Below are 18,846 nucleotides of genomic sequence, written 5' to 3' on the forward strand. Positions count from 1 at the left end.
CCGGCAACTTCGTACACTCTGTCATGCTTAATCTAGAGTTGACAGAGAAACATCACTATAGTTTTTATTCAATTGAGGAAATGTGGTAATTGTTCGTTATTGAATAGAGTCAACTTTCAAAAAGATTTTTTTAAATGCTGACTGGCAATGCAAAGCAGGCAATTCGTTGCTAGGCACGTCCCTAAAAGAAAATTAGCTCCCAGTCGTAGACCCTTTACATCGGTGAAGTATCAGTCTTCTGGTGGTCTCGATCTACCTTTGGATCTCACAACCATTTACCCTAAGAGTACTTTTGAATTCCCGCTTGATCTGTTAGAGGACACTAGTTCTGGTGACCAGGCAATACTTACCTGCAGCCACTGGTCCGTGTCGGTGCGCAGAGCCGGAGACCAGCACGCCCCCTGCTGCTGCCCCTCCCCGCTGTTCAGACGGGCCTGCCACGGGAAGAAGTCGTCCCTTCGCGATGACGCGCTCACGTCGAGGTCGGGAACCTTCGGAACCGTACCAGGATCGTCGGGATCAAGTCCAACTCCCAATGGGACGTACTGGTCCTGCTTCAGCCACGTGTTTTCGTCTGGAGAGATCATTAGACTGTTAGTGGATTAGCGCACCTAAAATGTACCGTCCATGACCACTGTGGTTATGCTTGGAGCTCCATATGAAGCTAGAAGCCCTTAGTTCCCTGGATGTCATCTGGAAGGACAGAGCTCTAATGTTGCCCACCATGATTAGGGTACTGGTGTGGCCTGTGGTGACATGCGGTGTGGTGGCCTGCGAAGCATATACACTTCATACTGAAGATCGAGGAATTCGAGATGAAGTGGCTGTGCAGTATAGGGTCCTATAGGACAGGACGTTACTGAGAGTAAGCCGAGTGGGCAGAACATCGTACAAACATCTCTGTTCTAAAAGAGTCATGGATGGAAAGATGACTCCTACCCATGATCAGAAGGAGTAAGCTACTGTACTTCGGACACTGTGAAAAGCTTCATGATGGCACAAAACATCCTACAAACACGATCTGCGGTACCGGGAGAAGAGGGAAGCCGTGTAGTCCAGATATGGGTAGATGGCATCAGAGAAGCGTCTTACAAAACTACAGCAGACTAACCGTTTGTGACGTACACCTCAATCCCCATGGCAACCCAGCCATAGTAGCCTGTCGGGTACAGACGGATGTAGCGTGACGTCACAGGAACTGGGAGAGGGCGACTAACTCTGTTGTACCGGTCTCGGTTTCCTTGAAAATCCTGTGTAAGAAAATAAGAAAAATGAACATGAAAATGGACATACAACCTTTGAAGATACATGTATAATTGAGTAATTTTAAGAATCCCAAGATGACCAAGTACGTATCCTATTAAAGATGGCCATGCGCCAAAAGTGAACAGCCTTTGCAAGTCACAAAGTCTCCGCACCTGAACGTTGTCACTGCTGTCTGTGTACGGTCCCCACGAAGCGCCGTCCATGCTGAAGGCTAGAGTGAATGACGTCACCCAACTGCCCAGGTCCCAGTTCGACCCACCTCCACTGATCACCACCCCTGTGACGTCAGTCGTCTTGCCCAAGTAAACCTGCAGTCAAACATATATAGACTCTCCAGCCTGCTACTGAAACATACTAGAAGTTCTTCATATCTACGATCTAGATTCAATGAAGAGCAGGTACCTGAAGCCATTGGCCCACCACAGAATTTGGTACCCAGCAGTATCCTGGCATAGTTAAAGGCGTGTGGCGAGCCTGGATCGGGGCGAAGTCTGGTTTGTAGTTGGAGCTGGCGGTGAGGAAGACATCGGGAATGTACCGGCTGGCCAAACCAAGCGGGAATCCAGGAGGTTTGGCTTCTGTCAGGAAAATGTCATCAGTAAGGCGTAGTGTACACTGACTGTAAAACTAGCAAGCTTACTCAGTAAAATACGAAGTTAGTAGTTAGTACCTACCTCCACAGTCTTCTTCGTCCTCCCCTCCACTACACTCCGTCAGGTTGTCACACAGCTGTGACTCCAACAGGCACGTCCCGTCTGTACAGGAGAACTGTCCAGCACCGCAACCTGGGTGGGGTTTTTATGAAAAGTTTACCTAATTATGAATATACTTCTAAAATGGCCTTTTGAGAACAACATTGATCTTTCCTATTATGGTTTGGACCAAGGACAAAGACACATGAAGTGACCCCACCTCCGGCTGTACAGTTCATCTCGTCCTCTCCGTTGGAACAGTCCTCCACCCCGTCACAGACGCGGTATTTCGGCAGACATCCCCCGTCACACTCCAACTGGAGACCATTGCAGGGAGCTGTAAGTGACGGGATGTATGTTGGAGTTCTCAAGACTTATTTTATTAGCGAGGCATAAATAGAGAAATAGATGGATGTGTGCTGTGCCTCTGTGTACGTATGTGCATGTGTGTTTGTGTGTGTGTTTATGTGTATGTGTGTGTGTGTTTGCATGTGTGTGTGTGTGTGTGTGTGTGTGTGTGTGTGTGTGTGCGTGTCTTTCTGTGTGTGTCAGTGTATGACTAGTCTTATGGATAGACGTACTGTGGCAGTTCTCCTCGTCTTCCCCAGAAGTACAGTCCTTGTCCCCGTCACACACCGAGGCGTTCTGGGCGCATTCACCGCCGTTACATTGCCACAGTCCCTTCTCTGCACAGGACTCTGAAGAAATGTACACTGGTATGGAACGTTTCTGTCCAATGCTCCACAATTACAATCGATGAATCAATCGTGACATATATGCATTTTCTTGATGAATACGGTTTTTCCTATGTAGTACCCCCAGACTAGCCTGGGTACCGTATCCTGGTTTGTTTACGTCCGGACGTAACTAACCAAGATGGTACCCAGGCTACCCTCCGGCATAAGCATTACAAATTGTGAAAATTAAAGTTGGTTATTTTGGGGAGCAGAATTCCAGTCAGAAGCTCTGAAGAATGTATCTGATAGACTTCGAAACGAAAGCAGGTGAGATACACCACGGGTTGTGTAAGAAGAAAACCCCCATATCCCACAAATGAAATAGATTGCTACATCATTACACATTTCCATTGTGACACTAGTTAAATGTTGCAAAGGCTATGTCATGTAGGTATGAGATCTCCGAATTCTTATTTGACCTTTTCAGGGCAGTCTCAGCTGCAGGTCATGATTGTGTACATCATGGGCTAATTTATAATTTGCTTAAAACTTACGACACAGCAGCTCGTCCGATGCATCATCACAGTCGATGATACCATTGCACACTGCAGATGGTGCTACACATTCGCCGCTGTCTTCACATCGGAACTCCATACTGGTACACACTGTACAACATATCGTTTGACGGTAGTGCGCAGGTTACATGGGCGTAAACATGCCACAATGAGCACACTTGACTACACTAACCATTTTTAAGTATTGAAAACACCACAAGAAACTTATATGATGAGGGTCCTTTCGGTCGGTGTGACTGTTTCAGATCTTACAGCCTGTCATCCGTGTTGACATTTTCAAAAGCGTATGCTAAGTTATCGTAGCAGTCACCTGTTATGCTAACCTTAAAAAAATTACAAAATCTCAACAAATAATGCAAACAAGATCCTGATTTGCATGATTTATGACTGATGATGTTGACTTTTACCTAATTGTCACAAATGTAAATCATCGCTATTCAACACTATTATTAATACATTTTCCCAGGTATTATGCAAATTAGGGAGCATTTTGCAGAATTGATGTTCCTCGCTTACTTCGCTACGTATGTTCCAAGATTCAATGACCTATAGTGGAATACATTTGATTCATGAGCGCTCGAGCTTTGTGCAATAATCATGCAAATTAGATACATGTACTTGTATGCATAATGACCATCCAATTTATGATTTTCTCCTCAGCTACCTACCTACCTACCAAAACCCATGACAATCTACCAACGCTTCATGAGTTATCATCTTTTATAAATGTTACGAAATTTTACGAAAAATGGTCCTGCTAGGAGGCCCAAACCTAGGCCACTTGTTGATTCTCTGTTCCAAGGGCTCTCTGACAGCCAATAAACTAGAAAGTGAGCTTACCGCAGCCACTCTCATCCGACTCGTCGTAACAGTCACCGACGCCATCGCAGCGCATTGTACCATCGATGCAGTAACCGCGGCGTCCACAGAAAAACTTGGGCAAGAGACAATCATCGGCTGTGCAGCTTTCCTCATCGGAACCATCGTGGCAATCAGTCACACCGTCACAATGCCATTCTGGCCGGATATTACTTGAATAGTCGGTTGTGGTACACTCTCTCAGACAATCTTGCTCATCTTCACCGTCTGGACAATTGTTTAAGTCGTCACACAGCCAATCTTCAGGGATACATGCTCCACTACCTTGACACCTGAAGGCGGGACGATCACACACTTCGCTCCAGCAATTGTCTTCATCTGAACCGTCTTCACAGTCTTCCTTACTATCACATCGCCAGGTTGGATCTATACATTGTCCACTGTCACACTTGACGTAATCGAAAAAATAGCACGCTTTGTTTATGCAATCTTCCTCATCTGAGCCGTCGTCACAATTGACCACACCGTTGCATTGTCGCTGTGGAGGGATGCATTCCCCGCTTCCACACTTCAAGTCCCCAGGGTTGTAACAGTCTTTGTTCATGCAGTCGTCCTCATCTGAACCATCGTCGCAATCTTCATCACCGTCACATTGCCAGTATGGGGGGACACATTCTCCACTTTCACACTTGAAATAGTTGGACAAGGGACACACGGTGCAATATGAATATTCTTCATCTGAACCATCTGGGCAATCATCATAACCGTCGCATTGTAAGTCTATAGCGACACATTCCTCACCTATATCACACTTGAAGTAGTTGGGCCAGGGACACGCTGTACAATTTTCCTCATCTGAACCATCTGTACAGTCATCCCTACCGTCACATTGCCAGTGTAGGTCTACACATTCGCCACTATCACACTTGAAATCGTCGCGGTAGTAACACTCTTTGTTTATACAATCTTCCTCATCTGAACCGTCTCCACACTCATCAGCACCGTTACACTGCCAGTATGGGGGGACACATTTACCACTTTCACACTTGAAATCAGCGGGATTGTAACACTCTTTGTTGATGCAATCTTCTTCATCTGAACCATCTTTACAATTATCACCACCATTACAGTGCAATCCTGGGTGTACACATTCACCACTATCACACATGAAGTAGTTGGGCAAGGGACACGCTGTACAATTTTCTTCATCTGAACCGTCTGGACAATCATTATTACCGTCACATACCACAGCGAGAGAGAGGCAGCGGCGGGCAATGCCACAGCCGAAAACGTCGGGCGACAAACAATCTGGAGCCGTGCACTCTTCATCCGAGCCGTCAAAGCAATCTATGAATCCATCACACCTTTCTGCCCAATCGATGCAGTCGTTAGTCGTTTTGCATGCCAAGGCGGGGCACTCTTCGTCTCCGTCGGCAATATGAAGGGAGGCATGGCCGATGTACATCAGGGACATGAGTAGGATCAAGCCGGGAGCCATGGTCGACTTAACGGTCGGAAATGTAGCTGAGAATTTTTGGGTGTACTAGTCGTACCCTGGCACAGAGACGTCTACTCAGTCTAGTGCCAAAATAATCAGGTAAGTACTGGGCTTTGTGAATACCCTGCTTTATGCAAAGGCTTATAAAAAGTATAGAATTACAGGGAACATATGGGTACTAACCCAGAGGAATGTTAGGAAACTTTTTAATTAGAATCCCCACATTCTCTCGCTGTTAATAAAGTGAGTCACCCCAACTTATCAGGATATGTATTCAAAATTTGTGCTGTTGACCCAACGAGTTGATCTAAATGCAAATAGACTTCGATAAAGATAGTTAACTTTTTCAGATCTGACGTATTCTTAAGCTTGAAAACAAATCCAGGTCGACGTCGCACTCGCCTACATAAGGCACGTGTAGTTTATATGCTATGTAGTCCCGTACTATACAGTGCATGTCCCATGCCGCCCCTTTGTTGCACGCGTAAGACACATGCAGTTACATGTATGAAGTCCCAATGAACCCGGTTAAAATTCATTTTTACAGTATTATACTGTAAAAATGAATTTTACTATTCATCAGAAATATACAAACACATTTTGATTGGTGTGTGGGAAATATATGACTATTTCTGTCAAATACATACATTTTCCAATAAAGGGTTAATGTTCCTACCCCGAGATGTATATGGTGAAATAATCGGTGGTCAGGTAACGATAACCACCGAATAAATCACCAAGTGAGGGGAGCGGGATTATATCACCATATACACCGAGGATAAGGTGGGGCATTAACGTTATTATCATATAGCCTATCGAAAATGCAACTGACACAAATTCCTTAATAGAATTCTTCCATTGCTGAAAAACTATAACATTCTATGTTACGTGTAACATGATGGCATGGACAGAAAAACAGTTCATATAAGCAATCACCTGCGGTGGCATTGGTGGCACTTTAAGTGGGGGTGTCAAAAATTATGTTTAGTATTTTCTGTTTAAATTTCATTTATATATTTTAATAGTGTTGTACTTTGAAATAAATTAACTACAATACGTTTCCTTATAGATTGCCCTGTCCTCTGTATAATAGTGCGGTCCAAAAAGGTGGTCGGTTATTAGAAGAATAAATTACGGCCTGATAACCAATGCCAAATGGAGCCTTCTGATTGGTCGACGCCTTCTAGCTATATGATAATGCATATTGAAACCAGCTGACGTGACTCTAGGTTGAGGTATGTAGAATGACCCGCTATTTCGTCGTAACTACCAGACTTATAGTGGCAACCCATGATCATTTGTATGTTTAACAATGTATCTGAATGTTACCTTTATTACAGTTGGTTTGCGATTACATGAAGTTTTGGATCCCTTTCAAATACATAAAAGTCAATAGAACTGTTCACTGATAACGTTGAGTCGACTAAATTCTTTGGTTAATGATATAACAGAACAAAATGTAGCAACATTTTGATGGCCGTCCCCTCGCCTCGCATTGTCACGCATGTGCATTTCTGCGCACCTGTTCGTAAACGAGCGAGTTATGCACAAATGCTTGTTTTTGGGACCGATATTGGTGATCATGATAACCGTAAGTAATACCAGCTCCCCATTTGAAAGCGATATGACATGCATGCAAACATGATATTTTAGCCATCCCTAAAGTCGTTCAAAATTGTACCTCAACAAGTGTGCCGTTGTATATAGTTTGACTTTTATTTTGCTGGTATACAAGCATGTGATAACGGAAAACAGATGGATCCATTGGATAAAAGAAGCGGTCTGGATATAAGGGAAGTCAACCCTAGGCCCGTTTGGCATTGTGCAAAATCACCACTTATATCGGCTACAAATTTGCGGCGACAAGCAGAACTCCAGTCAGAAGCTCTGAAGAATGCATCTGATAGACCTCGAAACGAAAGCAGGTGAGATACAGTACGGATTGTGTAAGAAGAAAATCCCGATATCCCACAAATGAAATAGATTGCTACATCATTACACATTTCACATCACACATTTCCATGTCAATGACACAAATTAAATGTTGCAAAGGCTATCAATATGTCATGCACGTATGAGGTCTCCAAATTCTTGTTTGACCTTTTCAACGCAGTCTCAGCTGCAGGTCATGATCATGTACCTCATAGGATAATCTATAACTCCTCGTAATTCGCTTAAAACTTACGACACAGCAGCTCGTCCGACGCATCATCACAGTCGATGATACCATTGCACACTGTAGATGGTGCTACACATTTTCTACTGTTTTCACATTTCTACTGTCTGGTGGTGATATACATCGGGTATGTTAGACCAATACTGGAATATGCAGTTCCTGTCTGGCACTCAGGCCAAACTAAACGCCAGTCTGATCAACTTGAGCGGTTACAGAAAAGAGCGTGCCGTACAATCATGCGGCAAAGACTACTGCGGGTATTCACATGCTCTACAGCACCTCGGACTGACAACACTTGCCTCTAGGCGTGAACAGCTGACTCTGAAGTTTGCTAGGTCCTTGCAGGGACTGGCTTCCACCACCTAGGGCTCAGATCACAGTGACACGCAACAACCACAAATTGAACTGTCCGAAAGCCAGAACGAAGCGGTACTTGAACTCTCGTGTGCCGTACATGACTAGACTTGTAAACCAGCACGGACAGTAACTTGCCTCTTTTTGTAATGTGTGTGTATAATTTGTCCATATTTGTAATCAGCTTTTAATGGATTCCTTATCTTGAATTGTAAATTGGTTTTAATTCAGTGGCAACACTGCGATTTCCAATAAAGACTTGTATCTTGTATCGGAACTCCATACTGGTGCACACTGTACAACACATATTTTGACGGTAGTACGCAGGTTTCATGGGCGTAAACATACAACAATGACCACATTCGACTACACTAACCATTTTCAAGTTAAACACTACAAGAAACTCATATAGGTATGACGGGGTCCTTCCGGCCGGTGTGACTGGTTCAGATCTTACAGCCTGTCAGTATCCGAGGTGACATTCAAGTTCAAAAGCGTATACTAAGTTACCGTAGTAGTCACCTGTTATGAGAACCTTAAACAAATACAAAATCTCAACAAATAATGCAAATAAGATCCTGATTTACATGATTTATGACTGATGATGTTGACTTTTACGTAATTGTCACAAATATAAAATCATCGCTATTTAGTACTATGGTATTTTGACATTTTCCCAGGTATTATGCAAATTAGGGAGCATTTTGCAGAATTGATATTCCTCACTTACTTCGCTACGCATGTTCCAAGATTCAATGACCTATAGTGGAATACATTTGATTCATGAGCGCTCGAGCTTTGTGCAATAATCATGCAAATTAGATACTTATAATGACCATCTAATTTTATACTTTTCCCCTCAGCTGCCTACCTTCCTACCAAAAGCCATGACTACCAACGCTTCATGAGTTATCATCTTTTATACATTTTGCGACATTTTAAGCAAAATGGCCCTGCAGTTCCATAAAGTCTGCTAGGAGGCCCAAACCTATGCTACTTGTTGGTTCTTTGTTCCAAGGGCTCTCTAACAGCCAATTAACTAACTAGAAAGTGAGCTTACCGCAGCCACTCTCATCCGACTCGTCGTAACAGTCACCGACGCCATCGCAGCGCATTGTACCATCGATGCAGTAACCGCGGCGTTCACAGAAAAACTTGGGCAAGGGACAATCATCGGCTGTGCAGCTTTCCTCATCTGAACCATCGTGGCAATCAGTCACACCGTCACAATGCCATTCTGGCCGGACATTACTTGGATAATCGGTTGGACACTCTCTCAGACAATCTTGCTCATCTTCACCGTCTGGACAATTATCAATGCCGTCACATAGCCCAACTGAAGGGATACATGCTCCACTACCTTGACACCTGAAGGCGGGAAGATCACACACTTCGCTCCAGCAGTTGTCCTCATCTGAACCGTCTTCACAGTGTTCCTCACCATCACATTGCCAGATTGAGGGGATGCATTGTCCACTGTCACACTTGTAGTTGTCGGAAAAGTAGCACGCTTTGTTTATGCAATCTCCTCATCTGAGCCGTCCAAGCAATTGTCCACACCGTTGCATTGCCGCTGTGGAGGGGATGCATTCTCCACTTCCACACTTCAAGTCCACAGGGTTGTAACAGTCTTTGTTCATGCAGTCGTCCTCATCTGAACCATCGTCGCAATCTTCATCACCGTCACATTGCCATTGTGGAAGGACACATTTCCCACCTTCACACTTAAAGTAGTTGGACAAGGGACACACTGTGCAATTTGCTTTCNTTGACATTTGTAAGTCGTGTGTATCAGTTTAATCATTCCTTTGTATTTTGTATATTTGATTGTTTCTGAATTAAAGCATGAACATTATATAAAGTGCTCTGTTACAAAGTTTAATTTAAAACTTTTAAAAATTGCCCATACTTTACACCGGATGGCAAGACGTTGCGGCTAGCTAGTCAATGATTGATAAGGACAATAACAGTAACTAATACTACACGGACTATCTAACGTATGACCCTATTTGCACCTTCCAGACAAGGAATTCAACAGAATAATACTTTTCTTTACACGTCTAGCGGCCTGTTTCATAGATATCATTAAACAGCCATAGTAAAGTTATGTGTTTCTTATTCACGTACACCCTGACGAATAATGCAGTATGGTACAAAAACTCCTTTGTGGACAAATATATACTGTGTTGCTATTTAATCATTTTCTAAAGCCTTAATCCAGGTTACATCTTTGTCTCCAGTTTCTAGTCCCTATGTTTGTGCTTTCATATTCTTTGTCAACATTCTTGGTTATTTTAATATTCCTTGCTTACACTACAATACGAGGTAATATGTCATACCTGGGCGCGGGCCGCGACTACGTTCGATACGGGTGTTCCGGACCGGGCCGTACTTCAAGGATAGGAACGGCCCCGGGCCAAATCACTCCATAGAACGATTCGAACGAGTTACGCCCAATCGCCTGCAACGGCCAACGCTTTCAAAAATTTAGCGGTTCGGAATACAAAGTGCGGACGTTGGAATTGATGTTGTTGCATTTTGGGGATTTAGGGACACCAAATTTTCGCTCATTTCGCATTGAAAGGCGTGTTTTCTTGGGTGGGTATGACATAAATAACATACAGCTCTCCCGCGGATCGGATCTCCCTCCGACCTTCGGGCGATGCGACGCGAGGTCGGGGTGGTACCTCGGGCGATAAGGAATACCCCGTGTTGTATTCTATATTTATATAATGTCGAAGCAATTATACTCCAGATGTACGCAAGCGCATTCTTTGAACGAATTCAGAGTTCATATAGTGGAACATTTGCAATTTTATTGTATGCACTCGGATATGTCCACAGTCTTCTGAAAGATGTGTCACGGGCTATGGATCCCCCGGCTCTAGAGCCCCCCCCCACCACCACTATATAAGTAAATCCTGACCTGTGACCTGATCAAAAGCGTGTGGCGTCCTGCCTGAGGCTGATGTTCTGTAAATGACGGTATATCAAAGTGAAATAACGACGGTTTGCGTTATGTCTCTCAAAGGACTCGCCGTCGTTTTAAATAGGACATATGCTATTAAATAAGCTAGTGGTGATGGCATCGTTGGTTTACATTATCATATATCATCTGTTAAAGCGATAGAAAGTCTGAAACGGAGGTGAAACAAATAAAGATACATCTCTATATCCCCCAGCCTGTTGTCAGTTCTACTGGCCATGGTTGTCATGGTTACCGGGCACGACCCGACTGAAAGACAACTTCAGGTAGCCGTTGCCATGGCGACTATACAACTGAGCCGGCCACCAGCAGTAGCTGCCTGTACATGTACATGTTAAGTAACATGTCTTTGTTTTACAGGCATGTGCAGGGCCTGTGGAAGGCATCTGACAGTTTCTGGCAGCACCAGTGGGGTCTGGTGTATGACTTGTTTGGCGAAGATGAACATTTGCTGGGAACTCTTGGTAAGTGGAAGTAGCCAGTTACACATCTCAGGTGAATGATCCATGCATAGCCAGAGTGCATAGTATAGAGTCAGGCCTAGCACAAAAAGACTAAAAAAAAGTGTGTTTTGGCTTTCAGGTTATAAGGTTTAAGGTTAACAGGTTACTGTTCATGGTTGGGTTAATTGTTAGGTTATGATTTACAGGTTGTTGCTTCTGCTGCAGGTACATTTTTTGTTCCCACGTTGGTGTTCTGGTTAGTAAACGGTTCCCTTCTGGTTGTGGATGTGACCGGCCAATCTGCCACCCTGCTCAGATACAAAATACAGGAGGAAAAGAACGTTCCGGTGAGCTGTTTTAGCTTATTTCATTGGCTTCACTAATTATATACAGCGCAAGTCCCACGCCGCCCCTCTGTTGCATGCGTAAGACACATGCAGTTACCGGTTAAGATTCATTTTTATAGTATCAGAAATATACAAACACATTTTGATTGGTGTGTGGGAAATATATGACTATTTCTATCAAATATACATATATTTTCCAATAAATGGGTTAATGCCCCCACCCCGAGCTGTATATGGTGAGATGATCGCTGGTCAGGTACCGATAACCACCGAATAAACCACCAAGTGAGCGAAGGGATTATATCATCATATACACCAAGGATAAGGTAGGGCATTAACGTTATTATCATATAGCCTATCGAAAATGCAACTGACACAAATTCATTTATAGAATTCTTCCATTGCCGAAAAAATCATATTCTATGTTACGTGTAACATGATAGCAGGGGCAGCAAGACATCAAACAAGCCATCATCTGCGGTGATCTCGTGACATTGGAACACTACCACTTTCAGTGGGGGTGTCAAACATGATGTTTAGTATTTTCTGTTTAAATTTCATTTATATCTTTTTAATTGTGCTGTACTTTGAACTAAATTATTCAAAAATAAACTACAATACGTTTCCTAATAGATAAACACTACAAGTCTTATAATAATACTGGTTTATTGTTCGTCTTGCACATGTTACATCTCGCAGGGCATAGGCCCTGAATTGGTTGTAACTACAATGTGCTAATTAGTTAAAAAATTAATTACCCTTGACCAAAATAACAAATATACAAAGTGGTCACTCACGACGACACGAATTACTGATATACACATTAATATTTCGAAATTACACATACAATGGTTGAAATGCGACACGATTCTTTAAAATATTTTAGAGCGTAATAATGCATATATTATATAAAAGCTACGTGTACGTACAACGTTAAAATTGCTACTAACAATTATTAAAAAGGGAACTATTAGTTACATGTGTTTAGCAGTCGCACCAAGTAAGGAATGCAGCTATTGCGGAATCTTTCAGTCTTTGTGAGAATTGTATCCAGATTAGTAGAAGTTCTGGTGTGACGTGAGCTGACTTCCCCACGGTATGGAGGTAGCCAGTTCCGGTAAAGGGGGGAGTTCAGCAGTCCTCTCCCGAACTTCGTGCACAGTTCTTCCCGCCTGGATTCTAGCGTAGGTAGACTCAGTTCGGAGCAGGCCTCCAGGTAGCAGGTGTACTGATTGCCGAGGATTATACGACACGCTCGGCGCTGGATACCTTCGAGCTGTTTTGACTGGGTTTTTGTGAGACAAGAACTCCAAACCGGTGCGGCATACTCCACTATCGGTCGGACGTAGCATATATACACAGTGATGAGGTCAGCATGAGGTAGGTGGAACTTCTTAAGCTGTTTTAACAGGAAGAGTCGCTTGGAGCTCTGTTTAACGACATAGTTAATATGAATGTCCCATTTCAGGTCTTGTTGTAGCCACACGCCCAACAGTTTCGCAACGTGGACTTCCTGGAGAGTGTGACCGTCGATGTGCAGTGATGAAAACTGTGGAGGGTTACGGGCGAAGCATACATGCATTACTTTGCATTTTGCTGGGTGGAGTTTCATGAAACTCTCTGAAGACCACCGCTCAAGTGTGTCTAGGTCCTCTTGTAGGTGGGAGGTTTGGCGTAACAGTCTGCACTCTATGATGGTGAGATCGTCCACGAACTTCCAATCTCTCGCGCGTACGTCCTTTGTGGCACAGTTGATTATGGCGACGAATATGATCGGAGCTAGGACGGTGCCTTGGGGTAGGCCGCACGTTAGGTCTTCCCACGCTGACAGAGTGCCCTGATAGAGGACGCGCTGTCTTCTCCCGGTTAAGAAGTCACAAATCCACGAAAGTAGTGATGGTCGACCGCCTAGCTCGAGCAGTCTTTGCATAGCTGTTGAGTGGTCCACCATATCAAACGCTTTAGCGAAATCTGTCATTACTATGCTGCTAACTGTCCTTCTCTGGTCTGAAGTCTTACTAAGGTGATGAAGGATATCTACCAAGCAGTGTGTTGTGGATCTTCCGGGTAGGCCGCCGAACTGTTGTGGGTCGATGTTTGTGATGATGTCGGACATGGTCCATTTTGCGATAAAGCTTTCGCAAACCTTCGCCAAGAGGGAGGTTAACGATACTGGGCGAAGCTCGCTCACTTTTGGTGGTTTGGTTTTTGGCAGTGGAATGACCGTCGCCTCATGCCATTCCTTGGGGACGCGTCCTTCGTTCAACGATGCGTTAAGGATAGAGGTGAGCGGTTGGCTTAGCTCAAATGCAAACTCTTTGATGAGCCGCCCGGTGATGTTGTCGGGGCCGGCTGCTTTCCGAGTGCGTACGTTCCTTAACTTGTGGTACATATCCCACACGTTGACTTGGGGCGGTTGAGGTGCTGGGAGAAAGGCTGGTAGACGGTTGATGTCCAAACGAGGGAGTGATCTTGTTATTTTACTGAGAGTGGCGTTGATGGCATCGGCCGTGGCTTTGGCGTCATTTGAGGGAATTTCATCTATGTGGATTTTTGGATTCACTTTGCCGATGTTGGCCATTGTTTTTATTTCCTTGTGCCAGTTTGCAGGGTCTTGTTTCCTGAGGTTTTCTACTTTAGTACTATAGTAGATTATTCTCGCTTTCTTGATTTTTGACTGAGTTTTGTTCCTTAAAGATTTCCATTTTTTAGTCTTGCCTTGGCTGAATGCTCTTTGGCGCCGGCATATCAGTGACTAAATATCGGGGGTTACCCACGGTTTGTCTTTAGAGTGAAGTTTGACGGTCCGGGTGGGGAAATGTTCATCGATTTTCTGGTGCAGCGTGTTGTATAGTGCTGTAGTCTTAGTTTGGCATCCGTCTGCTTGTGTAACTTCGTGCCAGTCATGTGTCGTAATCCATGCTCCAAATGACCGTAGTTTTGACTCGGGCATCGGACGAACAATTTTCTTGGTTATCTCGTTTGACTTAGTTTGTTGTTTGGGTAAGAGGACTACGGATCTGTGGTCGCTCATTCCCAGGGGGGCTATGGTGGAGCAAGGTTTGTAGAAACGGCCCAGGTTGGTTAGAATGAGGTCCAGTATGGCTTCATCTCTGGTGGGCTTGTTGACAATTTGTTTCGAGTTAGTGTTCAAACAGATGCTCTGGACATCCATCCTGTTAAAGTCGCCTCCAATGTAGAATCCAATGTTAGCATACTTTGTTCGTAGCTGATCGATTGAAGTGATCAAGTGATCACTGAGGGCGTCCTGGTGAGGTGAGCCGGGTGGTAGGTATATCGCACAAACCGCAAGTCCAGAGATTTCTCGTGGGAGTCTTGCCGGTCTTACGTAGATCCAGATGCATTCTAGCTCCGGTGGGACATCAATGTCCAGTTCACGGGCAGATAGTTTGTCACTCACGTAAACGGCAACTCCCCCTCCTGTTTTGCCCTGCCGAGGCTTTGAGAAGACTGTGTAACCGTCTATGTTCACCATCTCAAGTCTTAATACTAATCTTAGTGCATTGTCCTCTGTATAATAGTGCGATCCAAAAAGTGGTCGGTTATTCTAATAACTGACCACTTTTGAAGTCACAGCCTCATAAACCAACGCCAAATGGAGCTTTCCGATTGGTCGACGCCTTCTAGCTATATGATAATGCATATTGAAACCAGCTGACGTGACTCTAGGTTGAGGTATGTGAAGTATCCCGCTGTTTCGTCGTAACTACCAGACGGAGACATCGTGAAATATCTGTTGTTGTTTTTCTTGGTTATAAGTCTTACTATATATGGCAGCTATGGCAACCCAAAATCATTTGTAGGTTGAACAATGCATCTGAATGTCACCTTTATTACAGTTGGTTTCCGATTATATGAAATTTTGGCTACCTTTCAAATACATAAATTAAAGTCAATAGAACTGTTCACTGATAAGATAACGTTTGAGTCGACTGAATTCTTTGGCGATAGAACAGAACAGAATGTAGCGTTGTCACGCATGTGCATTTCTGCGCCATACCCCACCTGTTCGTAAACGAGCGAGTTATGCACAAATTCTTGTTTTTGGAGAACGATATTGGTGAACATGATATGCTTCACTTTGCACCCATACAGAATTGGTTCACAAGAAACAAGCATTTCTCTTGTTACATTGGTCAGATTAAGAACCGTTTTGTAGACAGTACATTTACATGTGTGTCGTGATTTATTATGGATATATAACATGCAATGAAGGTACTGTCGTCATCGTGGGATACCTTGAAGATCGTACTTCTTGTTTACACCGTAATCAATACCAGCTCTCCATGTGAAAGCGATATGGCATGCGTGCGCGTGGAAACATGATATTTTAACTATTCCCCAAAATCGTTCAAAATTATACCTCAACAAGAGCTCGATTACCTCAACACTTCGTCATGTATGAGTTTGGGTTGTCAGAAATGTGCCGCTGTATATAGTTTGACCTTTATTTTGTTTTATGTTAAACAAAGCATGTGATTGTGAGTGGCTCCATACAGTACGAGCATCTGGTCGCCTGAACTACCTATAGGGACTAGAATAGCGGTGTCGACAAAATTGGATCTTCATGGTGCCATCTAAAATAACCTTACAAACATCTGTTTCACACCCTCCCCCAGGAGGTTTGAACATCTGGGGTTTGAATATTTCCACTATCTGTAGTGCCTTCACCTGTGCATACATTCCTAGCTACATGTCAATCCTAACAGTGCCACTGCAATACCTTAGAAAGCCACTAGAATGCCCAAGTTCAAACTTAACCTTTTTCCACATCATAATTTGAAATTACAAGGTATACTTCATTAGGTGGAGTTAGAAAAAATGTGTGAAACACTTTTCTCCAACTAGATGCTTATTTGGATACTTCGCATGTATTTAAAACCCATTTGTGGACTTCAAAGAGGATAGCGACATCTCACAGACTACGATTTATTCAGCCTGCAAAAAAGTCTGGTGGAGACTACACTTTGAGATGCAAAGTGACGACGGGTACTTGAGGTTTGACTACTAGTACGCAGTACCATTGATGAGTTACACTAGATAACATCAGAAAACATGCATTAGCTTGTTATTACAAATTAAACACGGAATAATCTAGCATATAACAAGGAGTCCTTTTGATATCTTGGGATACATTACAAATGGAGTGGTATTTGATAAATACAGTACTATTTTCCAATTGTTGATGTGTGTAATGTTTTATCTGAACGTTTTTAGCACTTTCAGTATGTAATTTTACATGTTAGAAATGATTGCGTATATTTTGGTAACTTATATCAAACACATAAACATCTATACTATGTCATACTGCGCATAACAGTGCCCTAACTAGACCATCTGATGCATGAATAAAACTCCTTTCATGAATCCTATAGCTTAAGTTAATACCAAAGTGAATATGAAGCTTACTCAAAGCATAATGAAAAGACAATATTGGTGATGAAATAGTATTCAGCAATTCTTGGAATACACTCCTTCAACTCTTTGTTACATGATTAATAAAATCGTTTTGCCTCGAGTATTATATAGTCTGGTGGCAGAGACCGATAAGCGTGCAATGCGGTCCATACAAAGTTTTTTTGTTGTTTCCATATCTCTGAGGTGTGCTCTTTCAGAATCTGAATGATGCCACTCTGTCATCCTTGGGCAATCCGCACAATATGCAAATTAGGGCGGCCATTACTGAAAATCGGGTTTTCGTCAATATCTCAGTAACTACACATCGTATCAGAACAATTTTGGTGTCTATCCCCATGTTTTGAGGGATAAGGAATCAGATCAAGCCATTTCAGTGAAGATCAAACCAGTATTTTGTGCTAAATACGCAAATTAAGGCCGCACAATATGCAAATTAGGGCGGGCATTACTGAAAATTGGGTTTTCGTCAATATCGCAGTAACTACACTGTATATATCACAGTAACTATAATTTTGGGTGTCTATACATATGTTTTGAGGGATAAGGAATCAGACTAAACCATTCTAGTATTGATTAAACCAACTTTTAATGCAATATATGCAATAGCAACATCAGCCTATATATATCCAAGTTGTTATAGAACATTCATTTTACTTGATGGCTCATTCTCACTAAAATGTACAGAATTCCGGTTCCACAATTACAAATGAAAAATAAGATACATCACTGCATCAAAGTAAAGGATTCAGAGAAATCAGAGCCTTGTCTTGTCTCATCTCATTTATCTGCAATCGACATTCCGGCATGACAACAGACTTCTATGTCCATTTTTCGGCATGTTGACCACAGTCAGAGAGCAACAAAATTTCTTCTTTTTTTTCAAAATCGGGCGAAAAGTAATGCGAAAACTAAAATCCGTCCTTAAAAATTACTTGCTGTGGCCTTTACTGGTTTGACTCAGTCGTCAAACAATCCATCAACCCGCCGGGTGTGGTGATTTTGGCAGTGAGCCCGTCCATGGCATCCGCAGAATATTGTGCACGATAAGTGGGCCGTGTAGCACCCGCACATTGATGTTGAACATGGTGCTTCCGTGGCACAGCCACACCTTACCATTTCCAGCACTTCCGGTGGAGCAACAGTAACATCCGGTTGTACTGTCACTGGAACCAAGCATCTGCTGCGCTCATCCCGCTCCCAACCAAACTGGACAGGATCTAACGCTGGAGGTTCGTAGCTCGTAGCATATTTCCAGATGGCAGTCTGAATGTGTACCCTTCGAACGTTCTCCTCGAAAGCCTCTGTAGTAGGAGGGAGTGACCTTAGGTCTGGAGCCTTTGTCACCGTCTTTGAACCCATTCGTCGACGCCAAACTTCTCCACGGACCTCTGACATGTTGAAGAAGCGACAGCATTCATGGCTGCCCACCACGCTTTTGACTCCGTAGCAGGCAGCCATGAATGCTGTCGCTTCTTCAATGATGTCCCCCATGTCCTCAGATAATACGCCTAATTTATGGAGTTCTACACCACTCGTAAGGACTTTGATGACGGTGCTTTTTCCTACTCCGAAGC

The 18,846-nt window shown here is 43.4% G+C and overlaps 2 protein-coding genes across 2 annotated transcripts in view; both read right to left on the reverse strand.

Moving 5' to 3' along the window:
- LOC109465011 (low-density lipoprotein receptor-related protein 2-like) overlaps nucleotides 1–5,527 on the reverse strand; it is a 10,271-nt gene extending 4,744 nt beyond the window's left edge. The window contains exons 1-10 of the mRNA XM_019762134.1: nucleotides 4,051–5,527; nucleotides 3,190–3,300; nucleotides 2,595–2,656; nucleotides 2,179–2,275; nucleotides 1,941–2,051; nucleotides 1,669–1,844; nucleotides 1,419–1,574; nucleotides 1,112–1,250; nucleotides 351–574; nucleotides 9–32 (exon numbers count right to left, since the gene is read on the reverse strand). Of these exons, the coding sequence (XP_019617693.1) occupies nucleotides 9–32; nucleotides 351–574; nucleotides 1,112–1,250; nucleotides 1,419–1,574; nucleotides 1,669–1,844; nucleotides 1,941–2,051; nucleotides 2,179–2,275; nucleotides 2,595–2,656; nucleotides 3,190–3,300; nucleotides 4,051–5,527 (2,577 nt within the window). The remainder of the gene's footprint in view (nucleotides 1–8; nucleotides 33–350; nucleotides 575–1,111; nucleotides 1,251–1,418; nucleotides 1,575–1,668; nucleotides 1,845–1,940; nucleotides 2,052–2,178; nucleotides 2,276–2,594; nucleotides 2,657–3,189; nucleotides 3,301–4,050) is intronic.
- A 3,573-nt stretch (nucleotides 5,528–9,100) lies between these two features.
- LOC109465012 (low-density lipoprotein receptor-like) lies at nucleotides 9,101–9,832 on the reverse strand. Its single transcript, XM_019762135.1, is given in 3 exon segments — nucleotides 9,101–9,294; nucleotides 9,385–9,536; nucleotides 9,654–9,832. Coding segments are annotated over 3 exon segments (525 nt in total).
- Between the last annotated feature and the right edge of the window lie 9,014 nt (nucleotides 9,833–18,846).

The sequence above is a fragment of the Branchiostoma belcheri genome, unplaced genomic scaffold (assembly GCF_001625305.1).
Source record: "Branchiostoma belcheri isolate BF01 breed outbred unplaced genomic scaffold, Haploidv18h27 scaffold146, whole genome shotgun sequence".
NCBI lineage: Eukaryota > Metazoa > Chordata > Leptocardii > Amphioxiformes > Branchiostomatidae > Branchiostoma > Branchiostoma belcheri.